The sequence below is a fragment of the Glycine soja genome, chromosome 2 (assembly GCF_004193775.1).
Source record: "Glycine soja cultivar W05 chromosome 2, ASM419377v2, whole genome shotgun sequence".
In the NCBI taxonomy this organism is placed as follows: Eukaryota; Viridiplantae; Streptophyta; class Magnoliopsida; order Fabales; family Fabaceae; genus Glycine; species Glycine soja.
In genome coordinates, this window is record NC_041003.1 from 39,521,874 (window position 1) to 39,539,910 (window position 18,037).

General features: G+C 37.2%; 1 protein-coding gene across 1 annotated transcript; it reads right to left on the minus strand.

Moving 5' to 3' along the window:
• Nucleotides 1–5,112: 5,112 nt before the first annotated feature.
• LOC114376064 lies at nt 5,113–5,811 on the minus strand. Its single transcript, XM_028333983.1, has one exon. It carries the CDS (start codon nt 5,809–5,811, stop codon nt 5,113–5,115), a length of 699 nt encoding a protein of 232 aa, XP_028189784.1.
• Between the last annotated feature and the right edge of the window lie 12,226 nt (nt 5,812–18,037).

The following is an 18,037-nucleotide window of genomic DNA, read 5'->3' on the forward strand; positions in this document are numbered from 1 at the left end:
AGTTTATATGATATATATATCTAGTTGTCTTGTTTCTCTATTAGTTAGGAATGTGATAACTCACTCCCCGTGTGCTGTTTGTGTTTGAATCCTGTGATGATCTTGAACTTTGTGTTCGGGGGAGCAGACGACTAGGTGAATTGATTTAAGGAATCTTGTGTTGAAGGACGTCGAGACACAACGCTCTGATAGGATGTGACATTGGGATATAGGGTTTTATATTAATTGTATGAAGTCTTAGACGGTCTTGCTTAAATCGAGATAACTTTATCATTTATTTGGACAAGTTTGAATATGATGTAGAAGAAAGTGAATGTGAGCCTTTTATCCCTTTGAAAAACTTGTATTTACAAATGTAAAAAAAAATGCTATTAATTAATATTTGGATTTTTATTCCTTTATCAGTATATATGTGAGGGGTAGAGGGTGTCACAGGGATGAACTGGAAAATTTTAGACCTGATCCTATATGCTCATGCAATACGCGATGCACATGTTTAGCACTTAATATTGTAGCTCAAAGAAAGCTTGAGGATAGAGCAATTCAGTTTCTCAGAGGATTGAATGAACAATATGGAAATGTGCGATCACATGTCCTCCTCATGGATCCACTACCTGAAATATCAAGGATATTTTCCTATGTTGCAGAACAGGAAAGACAAATTGGAAGCAATTTGATAGCTGCTAATAACATAGACATGAAAGGTAGTTTAATTAATGCAGTAAAATTGGCCTGTAATTATTGTGGGAAGACTGGACATACTGAGAATGTTTGCTATAAGAAACATGGAGTTCCTTCAAATAACAGTGAAAGGAACAAGTCCAGCAGCCATATGAGTGGGAAAGTATGTACTTATTGTGGAAAAATGGGTCACACTATTGATGTATGCTACAAAAAGCATGGATTCCCACCAGGTTACAGGTTTTCTAACCCAAGGAGCAGTGCTAACAGCTTGGTGGCAGGAGATGATGCAGTCACCAATGATCAAACACAACTTTTAGAGTTCAAGGAAATTCGTTTTTCACCTGAGCAATACAAAGCATTGCTTGTTTTAATCCAACAATCAACTAATGGGAACTCAACTAACATGTCATCCAATCTTAAACAGATAGCCTCCTGTTCTGTTGACACAACACCAGCTCATGGTAAGTCTTTGTCTTTTGTAAACCACACACACACACTCAACACATGGATCTTGGATTCTGGAGCAACTGATCATGTATCAACCTCACTTCATCTTTTTAAATCCTACACTCAGCTGAATCCTTTTACTGTAGTTAGACTACCAAATGGCCATCATGTCACTGCTACTCACTCTGGTGACATATGCATTTCAGATTCTATCATCCTGTCAACAGTGTTATATGTCCCTTCCTTTTCCTTTAATCTGATTTCCATATCTAAACTTGTCTCTACCAATAACTGTAAACTTGTTTTCTCTTCTGATTCATGCTTAATGCAGGATGTGATCACTCAAGCAAAGATTGGTACAGTTAAAGTGAGAAATGGATTGTACTACCTCACCCCAAACTATACGGCCATATCCAACATTGAAACCAACATTGTTCATCCACATTGTACTATTACACCTATAGATCTTTGGCACTTCAGAATGGGACATCTTTCCTTTGAACGTTTAAGAAATATGCAGTCAACCTATCCTTTCTTAAAGCTTGATAAGAATTTTGTTTGTAATACATGTCATTATGCTAAACATAAAAGACTTCCATTTCCCACCAGTAACTCACATGCATCGAATAGTTTTTAACTTTTACATATAGATATATGGGGACCTTGTTCAAAGGTTTCAATGCTAGGACATTGATACTTTCTAACCATAGTAGATGATTATTCACGTTTTACTTGGATATTTCTAATGCATGTCAAAGCTGAAACACGAGAACATATCAAAGCCTTTATAGCTCTTGTTGAAACTCAATTTGACAATAAGGTTAAGAAAATTAGAACTGATAATGGCCTGAAATTTCTTATGAATGATTTTTATAGTTTAAAGGGCATTATACATCAAACAACATGTGTTGAAACGCCTGAGCAAAATGGAATTGTTGAACGGAAGCATCAACATCTTTTGAATGTAACAAGAGCATTACTTTTTCAATCAAACTTGCCTAATAGTTTATGGTGTTTTGCTTTAAGTCATGCAGCATATTTGATAAATTGCATATCTACTCCATTTTTGAAAAATGCATCCCCTTATGAAAAATTGTTTGGAAGTCCATGTGATATATCAAATCTCAAAGTTTTTGGATGTCTTTGTTACATTTCCACACTCTCAGCACATTGACAAAAGTTAGACCCAAGAGCACATCCATGCATTTTTCTGGGTTTTAAGCCAAATACAAAAGGTTATCTGGTATATAATTTACATTCAAATGATTTAGTTGTTTCTCGAAATGTGATTTTTTATGAAAATCACTTTCCCTCACAACCTGAAACACAACAATCACAACCTTTGGTTTCCCCTACACCATTTGTACTTGATCATTTTCCTTTTGAAACACATGATGTTGTGCCTGTAAGCTTACCCACGTCTAGTGAACATACAGACAATAATTCAGCCACACCTTTACACCGTTCCACACGAGATAGAAGACCTCCTACTTACCTTCACGACTATCATGCATTTCTCACTTCAGCTGCTAATATCAATTCAGCTTCAGTGAGCCATCCTCTCGATTATTCAGCTTCAGTGCGTCATCCTCTCAATTTTGTACTATCTTATTCGCGTCTATCATCATCCCACAGACATTTTATTCTTTCCATTTCTACATCTATTGAGCCTAAGACATATGCTGAAGCATCTCAACATGGTTGTTGGCTTAAAGCGATGCAAGCCGAGTTACAAGCTTTACAAACGAATAACACTTGGACCCTTACAGACTTACCAGCTAATAAGAAAGCTATTAGGTGTCGTTGGGTTTATAAGATTAAGTATCATGCTAATGGCTCCGTTGAACGATATAAGGCTCAACTTGTAGCCAAGGGGTATACTCAAATGGAAGGATTGGATTTCCTTGATACTTTTTCTCCAGTTGCGAAGCTCACAACAGTCTGATTATTGTTAGCATTGGTTGCTATTCATGGTTGGCACCTTCGTCAACTCGATGTTAGCAATGCATTCCTTCATGGAGAATTAAATGAAGAAGTCTATATGTAGCTGCCTTCAGGAATGCAAGTCTCACACCCTAATCAAGTTTGTCGATTACAACGATCACTTTATGGTTTGAAATAGACTAGTCGACAGTGGTTTCATCGTTTGTCCTCATTTCTTCTTACTCATGGTTTCAATCAAGCTTCAGCTGATCATTCCCTCTTTCTCTATTTCAATGATACCTCATTTACTGCCCTTTTGGTGTATGTTGATGATATAGTTCTAACAGGGAATGATATAATGGCTATCAATCGTATTACCATATTTCTGGACCAAACCTTCAAGATTAAAGATCTTGGCATTTTAAAAATTTTCCTTGGCATTGAGGTTGCTCGTTCCCAGCAAGGCATCCATCTATGTCAAAGGAAATATGTTTTAGATATTCTCTTTGATTCTGGAATGCTTGCTTGCCGTCTAGCTTCAACACCTATGGATAGTTCTACTCATCTTCAAGCAGGCATCGGAGATCCTTTATCTGCTGAAGACTCCTCTTCATATCGTCGACTTGTTGGTAGGCTCATCTATCTTACTAACACTAGACCAGATATTTCTTACGCTGTGCAGCAATTAAGCCAATTCATGGCTAACCCAACTACCGATCACTCAAAAGCCGCCTCTCGGGTTCTTCACTATCTCAAGAGTTCACCGGGATGTGGCATTTTCTTTCCTACAACTGGTTCAACTCGTCTTCAAGCTTTTAGTGATTCAGACTGGGCCGGTTGTCGTGACACACGTCGCTCTATTACAGGCTTCTTCATCTTTCTTGGTAATTCTCTCATATCATGGCACTCCAAGAAACAATCCACTGTCTCACGAAGTTCATCTGAAGCAGAATATCGTGCTTTAGCTACCACCACATGTGAACTTCAATGGCTTACATACCTTCTTCAAGATTTTCGCATTCCATTCACTCAGCCAGCTAACCTATTTTGTGATAATCAATCTGCTATTCAAATTTCTTCCAATCAGGTTTTCCATAAGCGCACAAAACATATCGAATTAGATTGCTATATCGTTCGCGAAAAATCACTAAATGGCCTTCTCAAGCTTCTTCCAGTTAGATCCTCCATGCAACTTGCTGATATTTTTACCAAGCCTTTATCTCCTACTCAATTCAAGACACTAATTTCCAAGCTGGGAATGATAAACATCTATTCCCAGCTTGAGGGGGGCTCTTAGCCACTATGAGAGAATTCGTGTTGCTGCTACTGCAGAGTTGCCGCTACTGCAGAGTTGCTGCTATTGCATTTCATTTACATTTCATTTACCCTTCATTTCATTTGTAATTGAATAACTAACTTTCTCTTTTTCATTTTCAATTTTGTATATAAACCATACTTACTAGAAAATAAAGCTTAAGCTGTTTTTTATCATTCCATAAGCTGTTTTTCGTTTTCTCCTCTCTCGATCTCTTTCTCTCTCTCGATACAACTTCTTTTAAGTTCAATTTCTGTTAGTAGTAATACTATAATACTCTTAGAACATCATATGGCTAAAAAAACTATTATAAAGGATAATTTCTAAACGTAAATAAACTATGAGTTAGTTACATGCAAAAGTCACTTGAACGGTACAATAACATGCAACATGCAACATGCAAGCAGTGCGCGGTATAGTAACATTTAGGTCCCATGCCAATTTACTTGCTAGCATCCTTTTAGTGCTAGTTGATTGCCTTTGGAATGTCCACATAGTCAAAGTTTTCACAAACGTCAAAATTCTTTAACCAATATGCTTTGTAATTTAAATATAATTTATATAGTAACAAGTTCCATACCTTATTCAATGGTGTTTAAGTATTCTTCAACTTCATGAACTAATTGCAAATCACATTTTAAATGACTAGGTAGTTCACCTTTAGCAAACATTGCATCTTTCTTCGTACGAGGGATTTTATAATTATTCGATTATTTTTTCTTCATGATTTCAATCATACATGACTAAAGAGTAAGGAAATTTTTGTTTGAATCTTTGCTAGACAAAGCTTCATAAGATTTTTGCACAACCTCAATAAGGTCATCAACTGTCATAGACACTTCCTTTTGCCACAATGATTGAATTGCGCTAAAAAAGCCCAAATCCAATATATTTAAATCAGGAGAATTAGGTGGTTGACAAGTTAAATGCACATCGAACCCATCTTCGATAGCTACTCTACAAAATTTCTCGTCATCTATAGAAATATGAGATTGTGCATTGGCCTGTTGTATGTAAATAGTTTCCCCCACGTCTTCTCGTGGCCATTTTTCTTTAACAGCTGGTAACACCTTGTTAATTAAGAACATTCGGCTAACTTCTTCAGTGATAGAAGTAATTGGTTTTGTTTCAAGTGTCCTCGATGCTCTATTAGCACTTGACCTTTTTGCAACAACTTCAGTAACTAGAGGAAACACGCCAATTTTCCCATTAAATTTTTCGTTGCCTTCATCATCAAATCTAGGATTATCCATCACAACCAAAAACATAACCTTACCAATATAATTTTTGTTTTTGCATGTGCGATATGGATCATCCTCAGTTGCAAGTAGGTAAAACTTTGAGGATTTTGGGGACATGTAAAACCATTTCTCATCTATATGCACAACATTATGCATGGATTTAAACACTGGATCATGAGAAATGCTACTTTCCTCAAGCATGGACAAACAAAATTTAAGTCTGGCTTTCTTATTATTATCCTTCAATTGTGGCTTTAGTGCATTTGAATGTCGACGCAAAACCCCTTCTCTAAGATATTTCGTCAATGTTGTCTTACTTTTAACCACCCCTGAAGGATATGCTAGACCTCGAAGAGTTCTCCACTTAGGTAAGGAAACATCACGCACTTTCTCAAAATCTATCTCAATTCTTTTTCGACTACAAATTTTGGCTTTCAAGTGGCAAACATCACTTGTTAGTTTCAATTGTTTCCAAATACGGTAAATAACATCTATAGAGACCGAACAAGAAAGAGCCACTTGTTTAGCAACACCATTATCAAGTTTATCATTCTTACTTGAATTGATCAAAATTCGAGAGATAACTTTCCGTTGGTTGTTATCCAAGAAAACACGTCTTTTAGATGGCCCCTCTTGCTGAATAATTTTTTCTTCTACAACAAAATTAAAAAGAGACTAATTTAAATCAATAAACTAATTAAACATGGACTAATTCATTAAAATTTAAAAAACTAAAGAGAGACTAATTCATTTAAATTAATAAAATTAAATAGGGAATAATTAAAAAAACTAATTAAACATGGACTAATTTATTAAAATTAAACAGGGACTAATTCATTAAAATTAAAAAACTAAAGAGAGACTAATTCATTTAAATTATTAAAATTAAAGAGAGACTAATTAAAATCAATAAAACTAATTAAATAGCGACTAATTCATTAAAATTAATAAAACTAATTAAACATGGACTAATTCATTAAATTTTTTAAAAAAAACTAATTAAACAGGGACCAATTCTTTAAAATTTAAAAAAACTAAAGAGAGACTAATTCATTTAAATTAATAAAATTAAACAGGGACTAATTAAATATGGACTAATTCATTAAAATTAATAAAACTAATTAAACAGGGACTAATTCATTAAAATTAAAAAACTAAAGAGAGACTAATTCATTTAAATTAATAAAATTAAAGAGAGAGTAATTAAAATTAATAAAACTAATTAAACAGGGACCTAAAATTTTAAAAATAAAATAAAATAAAGTGAGACTTATTCATTTAATTAATAAACAAAATTTTGTATCTTCAACAGATGTTTTAGTTTCTTCTTGGTCATCCACGACAATGTTATCTTCGTTATCATTATTAGAAACCAAATCTTCATAGTCACTTCTACAGACATCTCCATTCCATCATTGTTTGAATCATATTGGGTTTTTTCATTTGGAAGTCCTTCATTGGAGTCTATCAATGATGCTTCATTGTTAACGTCATTCAAATCATTATATGGGATATTTAAATCAACATCGACAGGCAAGATTTGAATATTTGCATGAACTAACAAAATATTTTGAATCAGTAAAACATCATATAACAAAAATAAGTAGTATAAAAAATATTAAGATAAATAAGCATAAAAGAATGTAAAAGTTACTACACCGAGAGTGACTTTGTCACTATCTTAAGTGAGATAAAAATTTTGCCGCCTAAAAATTTTATTGGGAGCCTTAAGTGAGATACTCCAATTAGTGACGAGTGAGCGATAAAAACAGGCAATGATGAGTGCGTGAGTATTCAAGTGATAAGTCACCAAATTAATGAAAGAAATAGGAAACTTAAATAGATTTTAAATAATATTATTAAGGCACAGTATTCCAAATATTATTTTATGAGTACTACTATGAAGAAGGTAAGATATATTTTAGGAAAGAAAACAGATTTTAAATAATATTTTTTTAAAATTAAATGTTATTAACTGAATTCCTTAATTCATATATCTTTTTGACAATTAAATTTACTTTAAGTTCAGAAGAAGTAGCATGTAATAGGAGTGTAGGATCATAAACATTTGGTAATCTATAATCATGTAATAATTTATCATTCAGGAGACATTCACGGCCAAAGAGGGGTTTATTATGACAAATAACACAACCCTTTATTTTTGCATTCATCTAGCTCCTCGGGAATCATCTCCTGTGTGAAAACATAGCGAGTTTTCCCAATATGTTGCTCTGCTCTCCTGCCATAGGTTTTGCTTTACTAATGTTTCCCACCTTGTTTCCTTCCTCCAATTTCCTTCATGTAAGTTGATAATTAATGGTGTAAAAAAGATGGGAAAAATTAACAAAAACAATTTCAATGTCAGTGTCAAGCATGACATATGAGCTACCATCATAGTGTAGCTTAGGAGGTGCATGTCTGCATACAAATATGTAAAGAACAGTTCAACGGTGCATGTTCCTTGGTACACAATCAATTCACTTTAAATTAAAAGAATAGAAAAGCAAACAATAATTTATTTCCATGTTTCAATAAATGAATTTCTCACTTCATCTAGGTATGTTTTACAGACAAGTGAGGATTCTGGGCACATTTTTTAATAATAAAAAAATTAATTGTGATGTAAAATATCTTTTCATCGAAATTTAAATTAATGGTAACATAAGTTATCTATTTAATATATAACAATATTCTTTTTATTTGTGAATGATAGGGGCAATGCGCCCAAACCTTCCATTGTGTATATTGTACAACAGAAATATATTTCTATTAAGGGTATTTTTGAAATTTAAAAGGCTGGAAAAAATATGGGGTGGAAAGAGTGGAAAATGATGTAAGAATAACATAAGATACCCAATCCAATCCTTACTTAGCCCACCAATATTGGACAGTAGATCAAACGCATAAATAAGATACGGGAGTTGCTACGTGCACCCAGCATTATTGTTGGGGCACCCAGCAAACAGTGAAGTGGCAAAATTGCCCTTCAATAATTCTTCTTCCGGAAGAAGTATTTCCGTAAACTTTTCGGAAAAAGTTTTTCCGGAAAGTTTCCGGAAAAAGACTTCTTCCGGAAGAAGAATTTGGGAATTCTGGAAGTACCCACAAACTTCGTCCGGAAGATCGTCATCCGGAAGTTTCCGGAAGAAGTTTCATCCGGAAGTTTCCGGAAGAACCTTCTTCCGGAACTTAAGTTTTTATTTTAAAAAAATTATTTGATAATATAATTTAATTTTAATGGATAAACTAAATTATAAAATAATTAATATTATTATACATAAATAATTAAATAATTAGTGAACGTATGTAACGAAATAAGAATTTTCATTTTATAATAATAAGTAAAAATAAAATAATATTTAATGCGTATGTAATGACGATTTTGCCCTTGTGTAATTTTCTTTAAATTAACGCGTAAACGCTTCTTTCTACTGCGCTTTCGCTTTCTTTGCTTCTTTTTACTGCCTTTCGCTTTCTTCTGCTTTGTTTCTTCCGATTGCTTTGTTTCTTCCGGTTGCGCTTTCGCTATTTTGTTGGTGGTCCCATGAAGTATTTAGAGATTCGGTGGTCCCGTGTTCGGTATTTGAAGTTTTGTTAGTGGCTGTTCTTCCTATTTTGTCGGAGGTACGCTTTTATGGGTATTTTTTTTCTTTTCCGACTTTTTAGAGAAGAAAAGTAGTAAAAAAATGTGTATCCGGAAGAAATTTTAGGCACTGAGACCTTTTCCGGAAGAAGTGTTGCCGGAAAATACTTCCGGAAGACCTTCTTCCGGAAGTTACTGAGGCCTATTCCGGAAGAAGTGTTTCCGGAAAACACTTCCGGAAGCACTTCTTCCGGAATGGGCCTCAGTAACTTCCGGAAGAAGGTCTTCCGGAATGTTAAATTATTAGCATTTTTTTTTATTTCTGTTTTATATATATATATATATATATATTTCTGTTTTATAATTTTTTTTATTTCTGTTTTATATATGTTGTGGATTATTGATTTAATTAGGTATAATGGTATAATATTAAATGATTTAGGTAACTTAAATGTATAATGGTACAAAAATGTTTTATTAGTTGTTTATTATAGTGATAAGTTTAGTTTAAGTAAATAATGTAGTTATAAATTTAGAATATAGTGATAATTTTAATATAGTCGTGTATGATGCATATGTCCTATTAATATGTTTGTTATTTAAGGTGTAGTAAATTTTTGGATGTGGTTATATGATAATTTGAATGTACTTGTGTATGATGCATATGTCCTTAAGATGAACGAAGATCAATGGAGGTATGACTTTGCGATGTCACAAGAAGTTCATATGGATTATGATTATGATAATCAAGAAGAATGTGGAGTGAATGAACCACATGTCGATTGTTCAAATGCTTTTAATACATCTCAGGTAATCATAGATAATTTGAGTCATTGGTTGAATTGATGGTTTGTATGAAAATTAATGTGTTAGGGTTGCGTTGTAGGTATTCGCTACTCGAGATGATGTTTTGCAATGGGCTCAAACAGTTGCCCATGAAAATGGATTTGTTGCAGTGATTATGAGATCTGACACAGAGACCGGTAGCAGAGGAAGAAGTTCATTTGTGTTAATTGGGTGTGAAAGGAGTGGTACGTACAAGTGTAGAAATAAAGAATTCGTTAGAAAAGACACCGGGAGTAGGAAATGTGGTTGTCCCTTCAGGCTTCGTGGGAAACCAGTGCGTGGAGGGGAAGGTTGGATGGTGAAGTTGATCTGTGGGATTCATAATCATGAATTGGCGAAGTCCTTAGTTGGACATCCATACGCCGGGCGATTGACTAAGGAAGAAAAGAAAATTATTGCTGATATGACAAAGTCGATGGTGAAACCGAAAAACATCTTGCTAACGTTGAAGGAACACAATGCCGATAGTTACACCACGATAAAGCAAATTTACAATGCAAGAAGTGCATATCGTTCTTCAATAAGAGGAGCTGATACCGAAATGCAGCATCTGATGAAGCTTCTCGAACGTGATCAATACATTCATTGGCATAGATTGAAGGATGAAGTTGTGGTGCGTGATCTGTTTTGGTGTCACCCAGATGCAGTAAAGTTATGCAATGCATGTCATCTGGTATTTTTTATAGACAGTACCTACAAAACAAACAGGTACAGACTCCCACTACTTGACTTTGTTGGAGTGACACCAACGGCGATGACATTCTCTGTTGGGTTTGCATATCTGGAGGCTGAGCGTTTTAATAATATTGTATGGGCTTTGGAACGATTTCGAGGCCTATTTTTAAGACACGATCGCCTCCCTCTTGTTATTGTCACTGACAGAGACCTAGCACTGATGAATGCAGTGAAAACTGTGTTTCCCGAGTCTACTAATTTGTTGTGCAGGTTTCATATCGATAAGAATGTGAAGGCGAAATGCAAATCTTTAATCGGGGAAAAAAATGCGTGGGACTATGTAATGGATAACTGGGGTACTTTGGTTGATTGTCCGTCAGAATACGAGTTCCATGAGTCATATCAGAAGTTTCAAGTTGCTTGTTCGCCTTGGTCGATGTTCGTTGACTATGTTAACGACACATGGATTATCCCCCACAAGGAAAAATTTATTACAGCATGGACGAATAAGGTCATGCACCTAGGCAACACAACAACAAACAGGTATTAACAACTGATTTTATTTGTTAGTAACGATTAATATTAAATGGTATTTAATTGTTGTATATTTTCATGTTTGTTGTGTATTTTAAATGTAGGGTTGAATCAGCTCATTGGGCTCTCAAAAGAGTACTACAAAATAGCATTGGAGACCTATGTAGTGTTTGGGATGCCATGAACAACATGATCACGCTGCAACACGTCGAAATTAAAGCATCCTTTGAAACCAGTACGCATGTGGTTGGCCATGTATATAAAAAAACCTTATACAAGAGGCTTCTTGGGATGGTTTCGAGGGATGCTTTAAATCAGATTGCTTCTGAGATTGACCGTGTACGTTATCTCGGCAACAATCTCTCTTCTTGTGGTTGTGTGATGAGAAGCACGCACGGGCTTCCTTGTGCATGTGAGCTTTCTAGGTATATTGCTAGCAGCATCCCATTGGAGTCAGTCCATCTTTTTTGGAGGAGACTTTGCTTTTCAGACCAAGGGTTATGTGAGACGGAAGTCACCATCAAGGAAGAAATAGAGGTCATATCTAAAAGGTTTGATGAACTTGATGTGGCTGGCAAAGTAAATCTGAAGAGTAAACTTCGAGAAATCGCATACCCTGATCATAACTCTATGTGCCCTCCTCCATCAAAGGTGAACACTAAAGGTGCACCGAAGAAACCGATGAAAAGAAGTCAAACATCCACAAAGCGTGATCCGTCTTACTGGGAGTATGTTGATGCTTTTCATTCTATTCAAAGCAACAACTCTCCAGTGAAACGAAGTGCATCATGTTCTCAACCGCGTCAGCCAACAAGGATCATCCCGATGTTGGATCAATTTGCGTCATTCTTTCAAGGTTTCATTCGTGACGTTGTGGATGTGAAAGCGGACGGTAACTGTGGATATCGGTCCATTGGCGCTTTATTAGGTATGGGGGAAAATTCGTGGCCGTTAGTGCGTAATGAATTGCTTAAAGAACTTGGCAGGTGGTCGCATGAGTACATGAACCTCTTCGGTGGCACAGAGAGATTTGAACAATTAAAGTTGTCCCTACTTGTTGATGGATTTTCAAAGGTATGTTTTTAGGTTAATTTTTTTTAATAACAATGTTTAAATTACTTACATGTGTATGTTTGGTTCATTCAGGTTAGTGTGGACAAGTGGATGGATATAACAGACATGGGATATGTGATTGCTTCACGGTATAACGTAATCCTTGTATCGTTGTCCCAACAACAAAGCATGACATTTTTCCCTCTTAGAAGTCAACCACCACCTGACTCTTCTGGCCACCGCATCATATGTGTCGGTCACGTGTTTGGAAATCATTTTGTTCAGGTACATTGAATATAGTTAGTGTAACAATTATGCAATGACTTCGCTGGTTCGTTTGGCACGGTCAGCGCATGATATAATGTTTGTTCATGTACAACAGGTTTATTTGAAAGACCATTGTCCGTTGCCGCCCCCAGCGCTGTTGTGGTCAACCAATTGTTATTCTCAGGCAAAGCAATGGGCAATTCCATATATTAGTAGAATGCAGGAATACACAAGCTTGATGTCATTCAAAACACACTATGTAGACCTAAATGAAGACTAAACATTCATTGTTTATTTATTTGTATTCATTATGCGATATAATTCGTTGTAACCCGTCACTAACCAATTAATATTATCAACTACTCGTTTGGTTAAGCAAGGAAATTGTTGGTCCAACAAAAATCATTTACGCGTGCAGCATACATCATTGTCATAATTGACAACACATAATGACATGCATGCGTATTACAGTTTGAGCGTGACAACACATTGGTTGACTTCAGTACACATTTTGAAACTAGCAGTCGCTCGACAACACATTGGTTGACTTGACTACACATTAGCGACAACACATTGGCTGACTTGACTACACATTTACGCGTGTCTATTTTTTTGTAAACAAAGTTAAACAAAGGCTCGGTCACAACCATCTATATATATGGCAGACTAGGCTACTAAATCACACATTATCTTGCTTTCAAATAATCTCCCAACTGATACACAAACTATGGCATTTCTAGGAGAAACTAGCAGTCAGACGATTGTCAACTCAAGGTTGGCTTTCATTTATCCAAATGGATCGATTATTCACAATGATACTGGGGTTTACTTCCAAACTTCAACTCCGGTGCCCATTCGAGTACCAAATAGGTGTGATTTTGCAAGCCTAAAAACCAGAATACACAATACCCTTCAGCTATCCGACAAACAATTTTTGGATGAAATTCACTACCGGAAGCCATTCACCGATACAGGTAACCAAATTCGCTTTGAGTGTATCAAATTGATAAATGATGACGATGTCAACACAATGTTAATGTGTAATGATCAATTTTCTTGTGTTGGTCCGATTGAGTTATTATGCACCGTTGGAAGAACACCAGATGGAATAATAAACTTACTTGAATGCACTATGCCTCGTATTCATGACGCGATCCTGTATTACAACGGCAAATGGAACATGCCACCGCAGAACAAATTTGTTGGTTGCGCGTTCACAGGAAAAAATCCTAAGAAATTTCAAATTCCTTCAACATGTACCATCGATGAACTGAAGAATTTAATCAAGCAAGTTGCACCTAAAGGGATTCCCCCTCTTGGAATTCACGAATCACAAACGGTAAGACGATTGTTTTTCCGCCAACCAGCTCGGTTTGAGTATTCAGATACGGTTATAAAATATGAAATAAATGAGCTTATCACCAACGAAGAACTGCTGAAGGTGTTAGTACAATCTAACTACTGGAAAAAATATGGACCAATAGAAATTTTAGCTGTCTTTACTAAATATGTTGAAGACGAGGTCAGTGGGACGTCGCTAAACAACTGAATGTCATGTTTAATTTTTTGTTTTTTCGTTGATGTAACCTTTATATGTTTACGGCATGTTTAATTCCCATAATAAAGTTGAATGCGTTGTTTCAGTGGTCCAAAAATTTATTTGTTAAAAGGGTTCATTTCGTATTTTTTTGGATTTTGAGGCTTTGTTTTGACGTGTTAGTTGACGGAACTGGGGAACGGGACTATTTTTTTTGGATTCTTTGACGTCCAAACATGAGAAATGGCCGCCCTCCATTGTCTCAGGGCACAGGCACACCCACGCAAAAAAATCCCAAACATGGGTACTTGAACATGGAAAAAGGGTTCATTTCTTATTTTTTTGGATTTTGAGGCTTTGTTTTCACGTGTTAGTTGACGGAACCGGGGAACGGGACTATTTTTTTTGGATTCTTTGACGTCCAAACATGAGAAATGACCGCCCTCCGTTGTCTCAGGGCACTGGCACACCCACGCAAAAAAATCCCAAACATGGGTACTTGAACATGGAAAAAGGGTTCATTTCCTATTTTTTTGGATTTTGAGGCTTTGTTTTGACGTGTTAGTTGATGGAACCGGGGAACGGGACTATTTTTTTTGGATTCTTTGACGTCCAAACATGAGAAATGGCCGCCCTCCGTTGTCTCAGAGCACTGGCACACCCACGCAAAAAAATCCCAAACATGGGTACTTGAACATGGAAAAAGGGTTCATTTCCTATTTTTTTGGATTTTGAGGCTTTGTTTTGACGTGTTAGTTGACGGAACCATGGAACGGGACTATTTTTTTTTGGATTCTTTGACGTCCAAACATGAGAAATGGCCGCCCTCCGTTGTCTCAGGGCACTGGCACACCCACGCAAAAAAATCCCAAACATGGGTACTTGAACATGGAAAAAGGGTTCATTTCCTATTTTTTTGGATTTTGAGGCTTTGTTTTGACGTCTTAGTTGACGGAACCATGGAACGGGACTATTTTTTTTGGATTCTTTGACGTCCAAACATGAGAAATGACCACCCTCTGTTGTCTCAGGGCACTGGCACACCCACGCAAAAAAATCCCAAACATGGGTACTTGAACATGGAAAAAGGGTTCATTTCCTATTTTTTTGGATTTTGAGGCTTTGTTTTGACGTGTTAGTTGACGGAACCGGGGAACGGGACTATTTTTTTTGGATTCTTTGACGTCCAAACATGAGAAATGGCCGCCCTCCGTTGTCTCAGGGCACTGGCACACCCACGCAAAAAAATCCCAAACATGGGTACTTGAACATGGAAAAAGGGTTCATTTCCTATTTTTTTGGATTTTGAGGCTTTGTTTTGACGTGTTAGTTGACGGAACCATGGAACGGGACTATTTTTTTTGGATTCTTTGACGTCCAAACATGAGAAATGGCTGCCCTCCGTTGTCTCAGGGCACTGGCACACCCACGCAAAAAAATCCCAAACATGGGTACTTGAACATGGAAAAAGGGTTCATTTCCTATTTTTTTGGATTTTGAGGCTTTGTTTTGACGTGTTAGTTGACGGAACCATGGAACGGGACTATTTTTTTTGGATTCTTTGACGTCCAAACATGAGAAATGGCCGCCCTCCATTGTCTCAGGGCACAGGCACACCCACGCAAAAAAATCCCAAACATGGGTACTTGAACATGGAAAAAAGATTCATTTATGTAATTCTTACAAACAAAACTCATGATTCTAAAAACTTATGTTTTTTATGTAATTCTTACAAACATGGAAAAAGGGTTCATTTATGTAATTCTTACAAACATGGGTACTTGAACATGGAAAAAGGGTTCACTTATGAATTATTAATCATTTTAAAAACTTTTATTTTTTATGTAATTCTAACAAACAAAACTCATGATTCTAGGTTCCCTTTTTTTAAAAATAAATTTAAAGCAACCGTAAACTTCGCTTAAGGACCACAAACAATCGGAATAACAAACTATATTATAAAATAATAAACTATGCAAAACACGTCAACTATATTAAACAAAAACTGTAATAATTACAAATATTCATGTCAACTACAACACAACAAAATAAATACAATGATCAATGGTCCGTGCGGCGTCTCTGACGAGCCCTGACCGTCCCATCAGCACTGGGTCCCCCTCTCGCGATCGTCAGGCAGTCCTGCATAATGTCATATAACTCTGTGCCTGCAGTGACTATCCTAAGGTTGAGCACACGCTCCAACCTCTGTGCAATCGCCTCATATCCCTCGTAATCATCCTGTCAAAGTCAGTAAAAACATTTATTATGAAATTCAAAATAAACAACAACTCATAAAACATTAAACGCGCAAATAATCTTACCACATATGGAGGGGGGTCAAATGCCACTGGAACCTGGGGGCTGGGCGGCTGTATGTAGTCCTCAGGGTCTGCAGCTGGTGCATCCCTCTACTGGTCAGCTGCCTGGGTCGGTGTCATGAAATGGTGAGATATGCGGAAAAACCACTCAATGTAATCCGCAGATACCTGCCCAGGCACTAGACAAGGCTGACCCGCAGGTAGTAAGTGATCCGCAAACTCAATCCACCTGTCATCTATCTGATCCTGTGACAATCGTGCACTAACAGGCGGCGGAGGGATGCTCTGGATGTAACCGAACTGGCGTACCACCCTCTCCGGTCGAACTGTGACGATCATAGGACCCCATCTGAGCTGACCCTGGAACGATGAAATCTCCTGAAACGCCCTAACACCCCGATGCTCCGTGTACGACAACCAGGACACATCTGTGACGGTCAAACCATCACAACGTGCCCTGTAGGGTGCTCCTGTGATGCCCTTCATGTGCGCCTTCGACGTCAACCACCGGGAAGCACGTGGGGACGTCTCCTGGTATGTATCGTCAGTCACGCACTGATGCACACTAGGGAAGTGCTCATAGATCCAGCAATACACAATAATTGAGGTTAACATAACATAAAAACATGTTTAAATCATAATCGAACCTAACATATTAATAAACACAAAATTTACCTGAAGTAGCGTTAAGTACCCCGCAAGCTGTCGGGTGGTGGTCCTACAAGCCTCATCTAACTGGTCGTACATATGAACCAGCGCGGCAACCCCCCAAGCGTAACCACCACTATGAGCGAGGTCCCGGAAAGCGTCAAGGTGGACAACATGCACGTATGTTGCACTCTTATTAGCAAAAAGAGTGCAACCGACAAGGTGCAGCAGATAAGCGCGAGCTGCGACAATCCACCGCCGGGCCTGACATCTGGTCTCATAAATGTCACGAACCCATCCTAATCGTACATATGCTCCGCGTGTGAGTGCTGTCTCCGCTCTGGCCTCCTCCGCAGACACTTCCAGCAACTCCGTGAGCAAGAATCTGGCCTCCTCCGTAGAAAGAGCGTGGAAACTGTGCAAGGCGCCAGTGATGGGCAAATGTAGAATGGACGACACATCATCCAATGTGATCGTCAGCTCTCCTACTGGAAGGTGGAAGGTGCTAGTCTCACTGTGCCACCTCTCCACAAATGCGGATATAAGTCCAGGATCGCCAGTAATAACTGAACAATCTATCAGTGGACTTAATCCTGTGGCAGCCACCAGGCCTTCAATCTCAGGCACTGGCCTCCCAATCAGTGTCACCTTCCTCCCATGTGACACTAACTTCAAATCAGGACATTCCTGATTTGAAGTACAAATTATACAATTATTAAAAAAAATTAATCATAAACAAATAAATAAACAATGACAAATAATTAACAAATTAAAATACCTGTCCACTACAAATGGCATGTGCAACATGCTCGGCAAATGATGTGAGCACTGACGGGTCACGTGGACCACCAGGGAATCCCTCTGCAGCATTATCACCATCTGACCCCTCACCACTATCAGCACCCTGTGCGTCCGCACGCATCTCAGGTGCCTCCGTAGGCTGCTCAGGGACATCATCAGTCA

What these genes read in the sequence shown, in the direction of transcription:
- LOC114376064 (XM_028333983.1), bottom strand. Translation starts at nt 5,811, where the DNA reads ATGCTTGAGGAAAGTAGCATTTCTCATGATCCAGTGTTTAAATCCATG.